The 17,341-nt window shown below is 40.1% G+C and overlaps 2 protein-coding genes across 4 annotated transcripts in view; both read left to right on the forward strand.

The window, feature by feature from the left end:
* Positions 1 to 8,641, forward strand: part of ap1g1 (adaptor related protein complex 1 subunit gamma 1) — a 36,626-nt gene extending 27,985 nt beyond the window's left edge. For 2 of the 3 annotated variants that reach the window (XM_080729326.1, XM_080729327.1), the window contains exons 20-23: positions 415 to 522; positions 1,158 to 1,318; positions 1,788 to 1,886; positions 2,557 to 8,641. In XM_080729326.1, coding sequence (XP_080585452.1) covers positions 415 to 522; positions 1,158 to 1,318; positions 1,788 to 1,886; positions 2,557 to 2,658 — 470 coding nt within the window. In that variant the 3' untranslated portion in view covers positions 2,659 to 8,641. The remainder of the gene's footprint in view (positions 1 to 414; positions 523 to 1,157; positions 1,319 to 1,787; positions 1,887 to 2,556) is intronic. The other variant, XM_080729328.1, reaches the window with a different exon arrangement.
* Positions 8,642 to 9,717: 1,076 nt separating this feature from the next.
* Positions 9,718 to 17,341, forward strand: part of phlpp2 (PH domain and leucine rich repeat protein phosphatase 2) — a gene marked incomplete at its 3' end in the record, with an annotated part of 74,912 nt that continues 67,288 nt past the window's right edge. The window contains exons 1-3 of the mRNA XM_080729234.1: positions 9,718 to 9,738; positions 11,457 to 11,740; positions 15,860 to 15,993. Of these exons, the coding sequence (XP_080585360.1) occupies positions 11,463 to 11,740; positions 15,860 to 15,993 (412 nt within the window). The 5' untranslated portion in view covers positions 9,718 to 9,738; positions 11,457 to 11,462. The remainder of the gene's footprint in view (positions 9,739 to 11,456; positions 11,741 to 15,859; positions 15,994 to 17,341) is intronic.

Here is a 17,341-nt window from a genome sequence, read left to right on the forward strand (position 1 = left end):
CTATTTTGGCCATGTCATTATAGCATGTATAGCTGTAGAGCTTGAGTTTAAATAACTCCAGCCCATTACATTTTAGAGCCTTTAGGTGTCAGTGTTGTGATTATTGTCATTATTTATTGTGCCATTATGCAATTAGGATAAGGCAGTGGTTTTCAAACTGGGGTCCTTGAGGGGGATTCCAGGGGGTCCCCAAGTTCATTTAAACACTTAAGTGAAGTCTTACTTTATATTTTGGTGATCTATAAGCTCACAATGCGTTGCACTGTGGCACATTGTGAGCTTGTAGGTTGCCTATTCTTTTAAACATTTTGACAAATCTAATCTAATTGGGGTCCTTGGCACAACATCCTTTCAAATAGGGGTCTGAACATATTATCAATGATTAACCCTGGTGTGTTGCTCTGCCCTCCCCAGGTGGTCCAGCAGCACCTGCTCCTTCCCCCTCTGTGCCCACCTCCCAGCCCACCTTCCTCCTGGATGGCCTATCCTCACAGTCCTTGTTTAATGATATTGCAGCCACAGGTGAGTCATCCACATAGTGCATCTCTTCAGGCTCTGTTAGTCTACAAAAACGATTTTGTGCTGTGATACCTATTTCATGGGTTCTGGATTTATAATCGCACGCTATGGCGTCAGATAAGTCTGAACCTAATTTGGACCTCCTTGCTCAGGAGATGGTACTAACCTTGAGTTGAACCCAGAACTCAAAATGTTTCTTAAAAAAGGACATCTGCAAGCTCACAACGTGCCATGTCGTGACACGTGAGCTTAGAGATTGGCCATTTATTTGGTTACAATGAAGAAGAAAAAAAAAGAAAAAAAAGCATCTTAGAGCTTCACAGGTTCTGGAAGGTTTCATGTAGTGCTACTACTACTAATAACGATAATTATATTTGTAATGCGCTTAACATTATGTCTCAAATCTCAAACTGCGAGCTAGGTTCAGGGTTAGGCTTTGCTGTTGAAAAGAGCAATTTTTCAGCTTCTCATGAATTTCCTCAGTCATCCTCTCCCATATGCAGTTTGTGGTATTGTCATTCTGCAACAAAGCCCATTGGTGGTCAATCTTTTTTACTGTATCACCCCTGAATGTCTGACATTTTAATGCTGAATATTATGCAGGTTTTCAATGTTTTTGTTTGTTTTGTTTTCTGTAGCTATCCCACCTATGACGGCGTACAACAAGAATGGTCTGAAAATAGAATTCACGTTTGAGAGGGCCAACCCCAATCCAAACATAGCAGTCATCACCATCCATGCCTCCAACACCACCGAGGCTGACATGACAGACTTTGTTTTTCAGGCTGCAGTACCAAAGGTAAAGCAGTGTCATCTGTTTTAACTGTGCAACACTAAAACAGGGCTGGGCAATTAACTGAAAATACATCGTAACCATTATTTATAACCTATTATAGACCACCGTGGAAATACATAACGTGAACCCAGGTAATAGTGCCATCTAGTGGCAGTGTCTTCAGGACTTGGGTGCTCCCGACTTAATCTTGCTCATGTAGGTTAATTAAATAATCGAATAATCTGCTTTTCATTGTGTGTTGATTAAATAAATATTGAACCAGACCTAAAGGGTGTTCATTAGCACATATATCGCTAATGGGCTAAACAGGTGGATTTAGCTTGTTTGGCAGACAAGTGTGAGGATCCAGGGAGTTTACAATGCTATGTAAAGTGACTGAGCTGTTGGATATAATTACAGATGTGGGTGATGGGGTTTCATAACTCAGGTGAATCTATGGAATAGGCTTTAATGTGTGCTCTTTATTGCTCAGACATTCCAGCTGCAGCTGCTGTCCCCTACCAGTAATGTTGTCCCAGCTCTCAACCAGGGGAGTGTCACACAGGTCATCAGAGTTCTCAACCCACAGAAGGTAGGTTTTGTTTTGTTGTTTAGAGGTTGACTCTGATTGCTGTTTACTCTTTAGCGCAGGGTTTCTCAAACTCCTTTTGTGCCAAGGACCTCTAAATTGATATATATTTGGCCGTGGGCCCCATCTGAACGTATTGTGCCAGGGACCCCCAGAGAGAAGATGTGTTTAAAAAAAAAAAGATCCAACCTTGTTGATCTGCTGTTTTTGAATAGCCAACATATAAATGGACAAATTGGTTAAAATGATTGTGATACTATGTGAACTACTTTTGCTGGAGACCCCCTGGATCAACCCTCAAGGACCCCTGGGGGTCCCCAGATCCAACTTTAAGAACCAATGATTTAGTGTACTCAACACTACTTTGAAACTAAGCGATTATAGATTGTTTAATCAAATCAAAGTTTAAAGTAACTGATCTACAAGCTTGTGTTATTTTCACTATTGTTGCATGACACCAATGGGCAGTATTAAATAACACTTACTGTAAGTAGTTAATCATTTTGTAGCTGTATAGTTAAAAAATGTATAGAAAGCAACTCGCTTTTCGATTATTCGATTAATAGAAAAAGTAATCGATAGGATAATCAAAACAAGTTAATCGGTAGTTGCAGTCCTAATTGTTGTTGTGTTTTCATTGACATAAACATGCATCATCCTGACAATATTTCAGCAACAGCTACGAATGAGGGTCAAGCTGACGTATACCCACAAAGGCTCGGCTGTGCAAGACCTGGCCGAGGTTAATAACTTCCCTCCTCAGTCCTGGCAGTGATGTGAGCTGCCATCTGGCTCCTAAAATGCCCTGCCATGGGAACTATGAGAAAGTGATTTTCCTTTTCACCTCCCTCCTTTTCTTCAAAACGGATCCCCCTGTGACATCACCGCAGACCGCTGCCCTCGAGTTGCATGGGAAGCAGTGGAACGTAACATGGGGGGAGGGAAAAAAAACGGATGTTATGAAGACCATAATGATTATTGACGTCACCAGAAAAATCGGAAACAAATATCCATGGACTTACCTGATCTTCTTAATCGGTTTAGCTTTGATCTGTTAGCTTTGAAATCTGTTTGCTTTTTGGCCCAACCCCATACCACCGCCACTCAAAATTGCTTATACGTAAACCATATTGTGGTACGTTCCACCTTGCTGAGCCACTTTAAAGAACTTTTGGCCACTGTATGAGCACTTGTTTAATTCAGTTTTCTTTGATTTGTGGTTTTAATTTTGTCATTTATTGAAGTTGGATAATTTCGAATGAAAACATTTGGCGATAAAAATGTCTTTGATAAAATCAAATTTAACTCTACTACAATCTGCACCATGCTCCATTGTTAAAGGTGCGTCTTTCAGTTGGCACCCCTCAGTTTCTGTAGCCAACAAACTGATTTAAAGCTTTTATGTAAATCTCAGAACGTTGCTCCAGCACTATTTTATTGGCCATAACTGGTTTCATATTCTGATTTTACAACCATAGTCTTGGTCCTCACATTCTAGCAGCAGGAACATGTTTGACACATCAAATACCATCTTCAAGTTTGGGGATGAACTTGAGACTTTACTTCAGTTTTGTATTCATTGTCATTTGCATCAGTTTAGTTTGAAGCCTGTTTGAGTGTTACTAGGATCACTTTAACATTTTACTCTAGCTTGATGGGGCTTTCCTGGTTCTGGCATTAGCTCTCTGCTGCATCCTGTGTTCATAGGAAATACCCTACCTTAGTTTTGCTGTCATGATGGCAAAATAAACATTTCCATATTGCCTAATTGGATCAGCTGTGGCTACCTTTCAGAGAATGTTCTATTCCACCTGCAGTTCAGTTTCCTAAAATGAACCAACAATTAGCTTCTCTTGGTGCATTTATTCAGCAAAGCAAACGGTTAATGGATAGTTTGATCCATTTTAAAGGATGTATATATCCTGGTCAGAAATGGATCTGTTTCATATATAAATTATTCATTGGAATAACCACCTCGAGATCTGCGTTCACGTTTTCCTGCATCTAAATGCTCTCTGTAGGCGTAAGATATCAACACAACAGCTTGTAGATTAGACAAACATTCAGTTTTATTTAACTTGGTTGGACTTAGTCACCCTGCACGTACATGTAAATGAAGTCTATTATGAATGTAGTTACATGCACTGAATGCTTTTTTTTTTCTCTCTCCTTGAGTCTTCGTTATGACGCTCCATTGAGGTCATTGTGTTGGCACTATTTTTGTGATGGTATGTTTTCGTTTTTGTTTTGTTTTTTCTTAAGTGATTTAACTTAAATAATATGCCTGATATCAAAGTGATGTGCCTTTCTGACAACGAAATAAGAAGACCCTCCTATACAAAGTGGGTTTGTAAGAGTCTAATTGTGTCGAGTGCATTTTGAGGATGATATCCTTGGAAACTATTACTAGAAGACGATTGGCTGGATGGATTTAAAGCAATATTTCACTTTTAATAGAACATTTTCACTTTTAAGTACACCTTTGACTTACTGTAGAAAACGATAAACCACCAGTGCCACCAATATCCACTTGCCTGGGGTAATAATGTCACTAACTTGCTCTCATTTTAAAATGTGTATGGATGGGTGCACAAACCTCCTTAGATTTAACTTTGTTATATAGTAAAACATTATTCTGAGGAAATCATACTTTTGTTTTTAAGGGAAATGTTAACTTAAGATGCTTCATGCCACCATCAGCTTTCTTCTACATGCACACTACATCACTGCATCAGTGGGGTTTTTTGTCCTTGGTGTAAACATTTATGGGTGATTTTACCTCTTTAAATATTTCAATAATGACCGTCTGGAATAAAATAAAATAACAATGCCTAAGCATTGATGACTAAGGTTTATCACGGCAGCTAATGTCAGTCTACCCTATACCAAGTTTGCATGTTCAAAACAATCAAAAGTGTAAATGTTCTTAGTAAAGGGAATTGTTGCTTTAAGATTATTATAATTTCTCTTCTCATATCTTTGTTTTAAAGGAGCACCTGTATTCACTTGGATCATTATTAGTTTGAGGTACAGTGACTGAGCTAGACTCTGTGGTGACCGTTGGTAATGATTTCTTGGTTTTGCATATTTCTCCAAATGAGAATTCCTGACCACGCCATCAGGGATGGGTGGGGGGCAAACCTTAATACCTCGCAGTTCTTTTCTCTTATGTTAACTTAACTCTCAAACAGCACAGTGAGATGGACAGCTGTGTCAAAGTAATTTGATTGCAATCAAAGTGGAGCGTCTGTATGAAAAAGAAGCCTACAGTATCATCACTTAACCACTTAAATCCTCTATACATTCTAAACTGGATTTGAGTTGCTCCTATACTTAATCCCCTCTTTGCCAAAAATAGCCAATCTACAAGCTCACAATGTGTCAGGATGTGTAGTGAGCTTGTAGATCTGCATATTTTTGGTGAATGTTCCATCCAGAATGGGGATGCTAGGGTGCAAGTGGTTAACCTGCTTAGCAGCCCTATAAGCTGTTTGTGTTCAGATCGTCAGATGTTCAATCGGGCTGTATACTTAATATTCACTATGCTTCACTCTAACTTTTGTGACCAAATCAGAGATGCTATTTAGCTTTGGAAATATTTTTGAGCTACAGTTTGGTATGTGTATATGGAGGAAATTATATTTCGTTAAGTTTAACTTTTTTCTGTTGTTGACAAATGCTATATTGGCTTTTTTCTGTACATATTGAGGGCTTTTACACTTTGTCTCTTGTACTATCTTTCATCCTTTTTTTAGATACCAACCATTTTCTAAAAACTTCCAATTATTCACAATGTAAATTGTCTGAATAGAACTAGGCCACATCATAGTCTATAAAAAAGACTTCCCTGTATCATCACATACTCATTGTAAAAGCTATATGATCTGCTGCCTGTACATTGTATATAATTGTAAAGCATACGAAAGCTGATCAAATTAAATAAAAGTACAAAAACCATCCATGTGAAGACTTGCGAAGATTAGCCAGGGACTAATTGTATACATACTGTATATAGAAAGAAAATAATCTTGAGAGATTACAAATGAGCTGCATTTAATCATTTCATATTCTTTGAGATTGGTTATATCATGTTTTGTTTTTGTTTTCCTGTCACTGAGTTTAGAGGGCGAGTTGGTTGGCTGCTATCGGGGTTGTTTTAAATGTTGAGTCGAGGGTTTGTTTGTCCAAGTGATGTACTGTACTACTGAAACCTGAGCACAGTTCTGCATAAAAGCCTCATTTATGCTTGTATGTCAGAAATGGCAGAACTACAAGCTCACAACGTGTTGTGAGCTTGTAGGTCTACAATTTGGGATGTGAAACAAAGTATGAATGAGGTTTAATGTCTGACATGGCACCTTGTCTTCCCTGTCCCTCAGAAAGGCAACCTTTTAGTTGTTGTTCCCCTGCACACGCATCGTTTTTGATTTCCTGCGCACGCCACGTTCATGTCGAGTACAAATTAAGCTTATCCCTTCCAACTGGCCTTACAGTATCTGCAGTGCATCCCTCTGCACTATTGACTAAAAGTGATTATATTTATGCAGTCAGACCTATAATTGACTTATTGAATGCCCTACAGCACATATCATCTTTGTGTGGAAGTGAATCATTTTCATTGGAGGCCAATGAAAATAGTCTTGTAAATGCAGTGTGTGTGTGCACCTGATAAACGTTTTATCCATCATATAGCACCTTCCACGCACTTGTTACAGTAATCAACAAGAACACTGAGGGAGTCTTCAATGTAGTGATTTGTTTTGGTCAGTAATTAAAATTTGAAGCAGAATAGTATGGGGTTGTCGGCTGTCGTCATTGTGAAAGATTCTATTTTGTTTATGAATGATGAAGCATTAGGGTGACTACTTGGGACTGAACCATAACAGGTGGAATTTTGGCCTGCTTTCATTCTCTACTTTTGCTACTCATTGTCAAAGTCGTGTTTGTGTGTGTGTATTTGTATTGCTATACCTGTGAGGTTCATTTTTCTGGTCCTTACAATTAGGCAAATATTCAAGTTGGTGTTGGGACTTGGGATGAGACATTTTAGAAGTTAGGTTTAGGGGTTGGGGTTAGTGTTATGCCTGAGTTATACATAATCCCGCACTGGTGGCACACATAAAAAAATAGCAGATGTACAAGCTCGCTGCAATACGCCTTGAGCTTGTAAATTGTCAGATTTTTTTCCAGCCATTTTCAATGCCGTCCTAAAACGAAGTCCTCACAAGCATAGTAATACAAACGCGTGTGTGTGTGTTTGTGTGGGAGAGAGACATGTCTTTCGGCTTTCTCACTGTTTTGTTGAGGTGGTTTTCTCTTCGTAGACTATAGTCCGGTGAAAGTTGGAGTTTGTCTATGTAAATAGCAGCTGAGAAGAAACTACACACTTAAAAACCGTTCAGGGAAGTAAAGGAAACATCCTTCTCCTATTTATTCAAACCCACATGGCAGTGTGAACAGACGTGCATGTGATAAAGTAGCCCCACCACTGTCTGCTGCCATTCAGAGGTGTACATTTGTTTTTAAGAGGACCTTTGATATAAATGATTGCAGCGCTATCTTTTTTCCTGGGGGGAGACAAACCTGCATGTTACCTGTGCTATACACCATTTTCCACAAGAGGGAGATGTTTGAAAAATTGAAATGGAAGGCTGGCAGTGGGGAAAGAGATTTCATAACCACACCTTATCTTGAATGTTTTAGTTTTTTTTGTCTGTTGTTTGTTTGCACTGTACTGTCCACCATTGTGTTCATATTAATCATATTTGATCAACTGTTATGTTAACAATACAGTGACCAATACAGTTCTAATTGTATCAATGAAAAAAAAACATGTAAAAGAAGAACAGACATGGATACAAATATCCCTCAGCAGTGTGATTAGCTTTTGAAGTTATATTTAATTTTGTGTGTGTGTGTGTGTGTGTGTGTGTGTGTGTGTGTGTGTGTGTGTGTGTGTGTGTGTGTGTGTGTGTGTGTGTGTGTGTGTGTGTGTGTGTGTGTGTGTGTGTGTGTGTGTGTGTGTGTGTGTGTGTGTGTGTGAGTGTGTGAGTGTGAGAAACAGTGCTTGTCTGTAAATATACATCTTTGTCTGAGTGGAATGTGTGAACATGTCTTCACTTTTAACAGGGTAGGACATGACAATTTTGGCTGCAATTTCAACTCAGCTTCTGAGCTGCATGTGAGAACCAATGTAAATAATTTTATTTGTACACTTGACTTAATCATCTTTTTTTTTTTTTTTTTTTTTTCCTTATATAGAAGAGAATGTGAAATTGGTAAATCCACCACACCATCTTGATTGGTTGGAGCTGACAGTTGTACAATTGGAAGTTATTCAGATTTCAGAAACACTTTTTTTCCTTTTTCAGTGGTAAAGAGCATATGAGTTTATTTGAAGATAATATTTAGGTTTTTTTTTTTCTGTATTTGGCCAGGTCAATGACACACAGTGTGATAAGGCTTTGGAGGAGCAGGTTACTGACGACTATGTCCATTTCCCCAGTCAAATTAAAATAAATTAAAAAAATACATCCATTGTACTTTTGAAGTAAAAATCTGTATGTTACCCCCAGATACACCCTGACTGTACAACAATATACAGTAATAACCTATGAGATTTGTGAGGGCCTTACAGGAGTTGACTTTTTTCCAGTCAAGTTGACATGTTGAACTGAATCAGTGGTTCATGTCTTCAAAGTGGATGTGAATGTCTGGAATGAAAATATAAATGATATGATAGTGGTAAAGATGAGAGGCTGTAAACTATTAAATGGGATATTTTCATCTTATGCTGTGTATTCTTGTCTTTGGGTTGGAGAAAATGATCAAGAGAATAATAAAAAAAAAGTCAAACAAATTCTAGTCATTTATTGTGTACTTTGCATGCTCCATTCAGACAGTTTGTATCACACAGGCGATAAATGTGAGTGTTCATAAATGGTATGTTCATGTTCATCAGAGTTATCTTCTTACATTATGATTGATGACATTACTGCTAAATGCCTAAATTGTACAAGGCACAATCAGGAGAAGGCTTTGTTATTTTGAGAGGTCATAGGGAGTCTAAAAGTTCAGACTTGTATGTATAGCCTAGAAAATGCTTCCACCTAGAAATAGACTTGAATGTGTTTGAGTCCTTTATATATCAAGTAGCATAACCCCAAGTTATGAAACTTTATAGTCAACTGAAAGTTTAATTATTTTAAAACTGTTGATTCATCCTATTAAAACGATGGTTCATTTCACCTTCAAAATGAGCATAATACAGTAACAAGCATAACATGTCGTCAGCTCATAAACTGGAGGCTGAAGAAGAATTACATGCTTGATTTAGTAGGCAAGCCTCTCCCCCTGAAATGGGCAGTGCCCAATGAATAAAAAGCCCAACCCTCCCTCTTTAATGTTTATTGATCAGCTCTACAGTCCCTGCCCCTTCAATGTTTATTGATCAGCTCGCTCTACAGTAGGGCCTATCTGACAGCCCCACAGATTCAGTCTTCGTTATGGCGTCGTTACACCGAAACACGATGACATTTCCCAGCTGCTTCTATTGGAATTTATCAGTCGTGGTGGTGGTGTGTCACGACGACGCCGCGGCGCACTGTGCCTGCTTGTAGTCTTAAAACAGGCAGCATCCATGGCGATGGAGGACGAGCAGAACACAGCAGCGGTCATGGTCTCAAAGAGCCGAATGGACGTGAAAAAGGGAGGTGGAGGTGGTGACAAGGGGGCTTGTTGCACCGACAGCCAGCCGGAGCCGGTGCTTCAGCAGGACGGCTTGAATCAGACTGCAGCTCCGGGAGGAGCAGCCCGTGGTGCTGCTGCTGCTGCAACGGGGATCCGCGTACTAAAGGCAGGTTATGATATAACAGTGGTTTTCAAGCCTTTTCATATCAAGGTCCATTATTTGTTCGGCATTTGAGCAACGGACCACCATTTGATGACATTTAGCCTCTCAGACCCAAAACTTGGAATATTTTGTTATCGTTGGATAAGATTGTGTCCACAATTCCATGCTGTATTGATGATGATGGCACCATTGGATGCAGGCACAATTATTCTACATTCTCTTATTATTATCTTACGTCCTGTAAATTAAGTAGCCTAATGCAGGTGTTTAATAATAATTTAACTATTAAGAGCGTAAATTGACCCGTAGACCAAATGGACCCGTAGCCTAAGGGTCCATTTGGTTTCATTTGACATTCTCAAGTCAAGAGTTAAAGATCTATAAGGTTCCATTTGGCAACTGTCTATCATTTAGCTGGGGACCACCTGGAATCCCCTCAAGGACCACAGTGGTGGTGGTCCCCAGACCTCTGATATAGACTATAACACGATAATACATAGATAAGATAATCAGGGACCCCCCAAACATTTATAGTCCAAAGACCCCCATTTGAAAAGATTTGTAATTGTAGCCTGGCTGCAGGGGCAGCCATAGAGAATGTATTTGTTGTAAAAAACTGTTGCTGATTTTGTTATTAATACAAAATAACAACTTATTCGTTTGATTTGATTTTTTTATTAATTTGATGCTATAGACTAATTTAGCTAGGGACCACTGGGGGTCCCTGAACTCTACTTTGAGAACCACTAATATTGTTTTGCTGTCTGAGATTCAAATATTTCCAGGTGCATGTGAGACATGACGTGAAACCTCATATTTCCATCCTGTCATTGATGATTGACATTCTTTGGTTACTGATTTATCTCTGATTAGCTGTCATTCTGTAAAGAAAAAAGAAAACGGGTTCCAGTGATAGCCTACTGTCAGTCTGCCACAGCCAGCTTAAAATCACTCATGTGGTATGCAGACCTTTTTTGCTCTTCTAAATCCAGTGGTGGAAAAAGTACTGAAATGTTTTACTTAAGTATTAAAAAGTAATGTATAGCTCCAAAGTAACTAAAGTTTTCAAATAATTGTAGTGAGTAAAAGTACAGTATTTGGATCCGAGATGTAGTGGAGTAGAAGTAAAAGTATTGGAAATAGGCCTACTCAAGTTAAGTACAAATACCTCTAAATTTTACTCAAAACAGTAATTAAATGTACTTTGTTACTTTACAGCACTGCATGCGGTCCTTTTTGAAATTCTAAATCTATTGCATAATTTGCATTGTGCAAAATGACAGGTTATAGAGGGTATATGCGTGATGTCATCATTCATCATACCCGGAAGTTATGCGGGAACGCCTACTGAGTGGCAAAAAACTACTTTATGGCCTTGACAGCCCATACATCCAAACAGAAAAGTCCTATCTGATTGCATTAAACAACATTAAACTCACTTTGCCATTCACTTTATGCATGAGCATACCCTCTATTGAACCGTGCCCCCGTGCACAGAACATAGAAATTGTGAAAATACCTATCGCTCATGCACAAAGCGTTGAGAGCTTGTATTTTTTACATTTGTATTTTTGTATGTTTGGGTGCTGAGGAGACACCAAATATAATCTTTTGAGTCTCAAGCTAAAAACAACAACATTTAATGTTGGGGAACTCCTGGTGTGTTTCTACGTTGGTCTGACGTCAGTCTTGTCAGAATGATGGTGTCTCCATGATTGCAGCGCAACATGAAGAGGAACGGAAGCCGGGGCTGCGTGACCAGAAAGACCCGCTTTGGATCACGGGAGCGGGACTGGCTTAAGGGGGATCCCCAGCGTGGCTGTGTGTGTCTGTATGGGGGTGCGGTAGACCCTCAGCCCCCGGCCTCTGGGCCCCCCCAGACCCCCTCCACCCCTCAGGCAGACCTCCAGCTGGTGCTCTGCACCACCAAAACCACCGTGGAGGAGCTGTGTGCCCAGAGGGATGGAGAGGCACTCTACGTTCAGCTGCACGGAGACCTGCTCAGGTACTGAACACAGAAAGTCAAGTAAAAGTATCAATTCTGCAATGTAGAAATACTCTGCTACAAGTAGAATTTTTGGAGAATGTGTCGTCTTAACCTAGCATCTGTCTAAACAACATTATGTCCCAATGACGTTCAATGTTTTCTGTCAACTAAATATCTACCATTTTGTGTGGGATTTTAGTCATCAGCTGATAACCTTGATCAAAGGGGGTACTGGAAAGAAAAAAGCATTCATTGGAGAATGGAGAGCTGAAAATGTTTTGTCAAAGGTACAGTAGTTAACTATAGGTTAAAGAAACGTAAAGCAATACGTTTAATGGGAAAATTGCTTTCAGTTATCATCAGCAGGCAGCTAGTCAGTCAATGGACTGGAGATGTTTGGACTGCAGGTAATAATTGGTTAGTCCAGTGGTTCTCAAACCTTTTAATTTCAAGGACCTCTATAACTCCACTTGGATGGCCTCAAGGAACACTGAGGGTCTCTGGGGTCTTCAACGTTTTCAGGCCAAGGACCCCTTAGCTGAGAGAGAGATGAAGCAGGGAACCCCTCTACATATTGTATAAATGTGTGATGCAGATTTTCATCGATTTCATAGATAGATTCATAGACTTGTTTGACAGCACTGTCATCAGTCTTTGTTGGATTCATGTTAATGTGTATTTTCAGACATTTAACCACTTAAATCGACAATATTTTGTAAACTTGACCTTCCAACTTGGTCTGCTCTTTTTGAGCGGTGGTCACGCCGCTCCTATACGTGGCCGTGTGTGTAGACGTACGTGTATGTATGTGGGTGGGTGGGTGGGTGGGTGCGTCCGTATGTAGCCTCAAGTCTGTCGAAAATAGTGCTATAATTCTATCTAAAGTTCTCCTCAGAATAGGGATGCGAGGGTTCAAGTTGTTAATTAAAAAGAATCACACACAAGGATTTGATGGACCCCCTGTAGTAACTCTGAGGACCCCCTAGGGGTCCCGGACCCCCTGTAGAAGACCCCTGGTTTAGTCGATATAACAAAAACACTTAAACCGACTTCTGCTGGACTGTCTTTGTCCTTGAGGATTGAAATTTAATTTAAAAAAATGAACAGCCGAAAACCAACCTTTATCAACTAATGGTTGAATTTAATTAACCTGCCTGGTGCCATTTTCTGGTGCCATTTAAAAAAAAATCTAAAAAGTTTTTGGGTCCACGATCGCGAAATTGCATGTTTAACCCCCATACCAACTCCATCTTTCAAACATGGCAGCCATGTTTGTTTACATTTGAAGAAAACATAATGGCTGCTATCTCATGAATGCCTGAACGGGTTTCCAAGCAGATTTTTTAGTTTGAAAGCTGTGAACAGCGTGCACACACTTGGTGCATGATTAGGCATGGTCGTGCATGATCCGTGCACTATGAATTACATGGAAGTCTATGGAGACCATGGCAACTTGGACCTTCAAAGAGATTTAATTGATAGCAACATAAGTGTTAACAGTTTTAACAGACAAAATCGTCCATTATCGACTAATAGGAACTCTGTTCCATGATTATAGTTTGAACCTTGAAGTGGAAGACAGCAGTGGTAAGCAGCATATTAAACGGTTACAGAGGTGGCACTTAATATTAATTGTAAATTAACAGACATGAGAAATCTGTTCAGACACGTAGATTAATATTAAGGGGGCACGGTGGCGCAGTTGATAGCGCTGTCACCTCACAGCTAGAAGAGCTATAAGGTCCTGGGTTCGATTCCCGCCGGGGGATGCTGTGGGTGCTGGGTGCGTGTTCCCTCCTCTGCGTCATCAGCACCCACACCCTAGGTGGGGTTGGCGAAAGGGTAGAGAGGGATCCTAGGGTAGATACCCTCACAAAAACATTCAGTAATCCTGGTCTCTATAATGCCTCCCCCTGGCCAGCCTGATGGAGGGGAAAGGAACTGGTTGGAATGACGTGTTCCTTCCACGCACTACGTCCAAACCGGGTCAGGTGAAAAGAAGCAACTTGGACTCACTCCTCATACACTGAAGGAAGCATGAGGTCAGTCCGTTGTCTCCCCAGGCGTGGCAGAGGGAGAGCAGAGACCAGGATTACATAAGCAATTGGCACAGGGTGAAACAATTGTGGGATAAAAATTATAAAAAAAATAAAGTAAAAAAATAATAATATTTAAATCTGATTCAAATCTCACAGTCTTTTAAGACGATGCCATGTCTTTCAGATGCTGTGACTTGTAATTTTCGTGTCTGATTGCTAAGACTTTGAACTTCGTGTTGCAAATGATCCTCATTGGTTTTTAACAGCAAGAGCTAGGAGAAAATGTGCATGAGTCAAGCTACACAAACAAATTACATAGCAATGATAAGCATCATTATCTTAATTATTCACTTGCTTCACCCCTGATTATATACTCCATAGAACAGTGATGCCCGCCTCGGCAGACACAAAGCAGACTGATTGCGACCAGAAAGAGTAGCACATGACAGTTGATTGTGAAGCACCCTTAAGATAATGCATTCAGAGCTGTGATCTGGCTGCACAATTTCTCAGTCTTCTCTTGGCTTAGCTCATGATTAGGCTATATTCTCTGCTGTTACTGTATCTTAGTCCACCTCTCTCCCTCCCTCCCTCTCTCTCTCTCATTTGAACTTCAATCACTCGATGTATTTGTGATAAGAACCTGCAACATTGTTTCATGTCTGTTAATCATTGAAGCATAAAATGTCTGCTAGTTGAAGAAATAAGAAATGCAACCCATGCTGTTGAACTGCAACACTCACTTCACAGTTTTGTGAATTTAATATAGATGGCTGCTAGATTGAGTATCATCTCTTTAATATTTGCTATAAGCTAAGTCTACACTACTAAGAAACATGTTTTCCATAATTCCCTGCAGAATATACCTCCCAGCCTGAGGAAGGATGAAGAGGCATGGTGTTTCTTGACATATATGTAATAGCATCCCACTGGGCTGCTATGAGGGGAGATGTTGTGAATAAATATGGTTATATCCGCTGGCGGCGTGTTCCTCCTCCGCGTCATCAGCGCCCACACCCTAGGTGGGGTTGGCGATAGGGCCTTTCTGTGTGGAGTTTGCATGTTCTCCCCGTGTCTCCTAGGGTTGATACCCTCACAAAAACATGCACGTAATCCTGGTCTCAATAATGCCTCCCCCTGGCCAGCCGGGGCGCCTGATGGAGGGGAAAGGAACTGGTTGGAATAACGTGTTCCTTCCACGCGCTACGTCCAAACCAGGGAAATCTCCACTGTCAGGTGAAAAGAAGCAACTTGGACTCCTCATGCATAGAAGGAAGCATGAGGTCAGTCCGTTGTCTCCCCAGGCGCGGCAGAGGGAGAGCAGAGCCCAGGATTACATAGGCAATTAGCACTGGGTGAAAAAATGGGTTACAAAATTGTGGGATAAAAATTATTAAAAAAAAGAAATATATGGTTATATGGGGCCTAGCTTTGGTTTTAAGCATAAGCGCTGGTGTGAATAATGGTGGACAGCCCACTATGGCTGCCTCCTGGAACCTGCTTACTGTAAACAGTGCTGCCAATGTCGATTATTACTTAATCGAATGATCGAGAAGCTAGTTCTTTTTTTTGTTGTTTTCATCATTTGATTTATTTATTATATATCAATATACAATGTAAAAAGAAAAAATCTTTCGCAAGTTTTTGTGCAGTTTATTTGTAATTATTCTGATATTTGATTCGGCCGTGGTATGAGACTTCGCACCAGGGAGAAAATGCTAAAATGTCATCATTCTGGATATCCATTTGAAGACACACTGCCCTGTGCCCACCCATCTCCCTTCATACAGGCATCACTTTATAATCAAATGGTTAAAGATTGTGCGGTTCATTGATGATGAAAGTCACCCACCACTACAAATCATCCCAGAGATTTATGCTAATTTCTCACTTTCAGCTTCAAACGCTGGACTCTGCTACTCTGCTTCTCTGCTCCAATGACAGATTAGCTTTGTAACTGAGTTGATGAAAGATGAGCCGTACCCCTGTAGCTGTGTGTCTATGTGTATGATTAAGACAGAGTGGAAGGAAATGATCATACATTGTTACAGTGATGGATGCATTATCACCATACGTCACTATTCCCTTCATCCTGTAGGAGGCTGGACTCTTGTGAGTGTCCTCTTCAGATGGTGTACGACTACCTGACAGCGGTGGGCTATGCGGACCCTGTACGCGTGCAGAGAGAGGCAGCCAATTCAGACTTCAGTTGTATGATACGCTTCTATAGTGGTGAGTACTGAGTACTGACTGCCTAATGTGTTGTAGTATACGTTGTGATGTGATGCACGAAGGAGTCTTATTTTGAACGCACGAATAAGAGCAGTTCTTAAGGAAATTCCGGCTCTTAAAGTGTTCTAGCTTGCAGGAGCAATCAGCTGTGACTGCAGAACAGCTTGTTTTGGGAGCGTGTGCTGCAGCGGGATGTGGCGCAGTGATATACTAGACACAAAAAATAGTTCCATGTGACAGAGGGGTCAAAGTTGAACGAAAATCGATCTATATAGTAAAAATATGTCAACAATAATAATGACAGCAGTTTTGTGGATTAGTTTATTATAACAAATTAGGCAATCAATGGAACTACTTCTTATTAAGGCGCTGTGCGTAAAATAAATTGTGTGCAAATCTTTGAATATATATATTTTTAAGCGAACATTTGTAACTCAAATTTTGCTTCTGGGGGGGGGTCCCTGGAACTAAATATTTTGAGGTGTGGTCCGTGGCCAAATACATGTCATTTTCGGGGTCCTTCACATGAAAAAGTTTGAGCACCACCTACATAGAAACATAGGTTTTTCAAAAAACCTTAGAAGGATTTGAAATATTCAAAGACTTGATTTTTCAAAAAATAGCAGATCTACAAGCTCGCAGCGCGGCACTCCGTGAGCTTGTATTATCTGCTGAACGGTAATTAAAATGTTACCTATCATTTTATAATGGACGATTTACTTGCCCGTCAGGCAAGTGCCTCTGAGACCATAATGTCAACCCCTGTGCATTGTTCCTATATCTGTTCCTTTTGGCAAAGTGACGTATTGTGTTGGAAGAAATGGAACAGGGTTTCTTTGTGTGAGCTTATTTCAATGTGTTATATTCATACGACAAAGTACAATCAAGAATAGGCTGTCTCTCCTGCAGGTTGAACAGTCCTCCTTAAGTTCTTTGTTGCCACTTTTTCAGATAAGCCAAGTTGCTTACCTTTTAATTTCTTCTGATAAGGCTTTGGTTTGATCCTTGTGCAGTAATCTGTTTGTACAAGAGCCAGGGATTTGAAGGCTTGGAATTATATATTTGTTTTGCAGTCTTTTCTTATTGTCATTGTTAGGGCTGTCACGATTATGACATTTTACATTGTCGCTCAAATAATTGCGATTAACGATTTAATTGTGTTATTGTCGTTGACAATTACATTTCTGTTTGGCTTGTAGGCGTTGAAGTTGCACGTGGAAGATATGACACATAACCTAAATATACAAAAAAATTATGCACATATTTGACAACTTTATACTTAAAAAAGAATGTTTATAGTGGAAATAGCCGATCTACAAGCTCACAATGCATCGTGACACGTTGTGAG

The sequence above is a fragment of the Nannobrachium achirus genome, assembly GCF_963921795.1.
Source record: "Nannobrachium achirus genome assembly, chromosome: 7".
Classification (NCBI taxonomy): Eukaryota; Metazoa; Chordata; class Actinopteri; order Myctophiformes; family Myctophidae; genus Nannobrachium; species Nannobrachium achirus.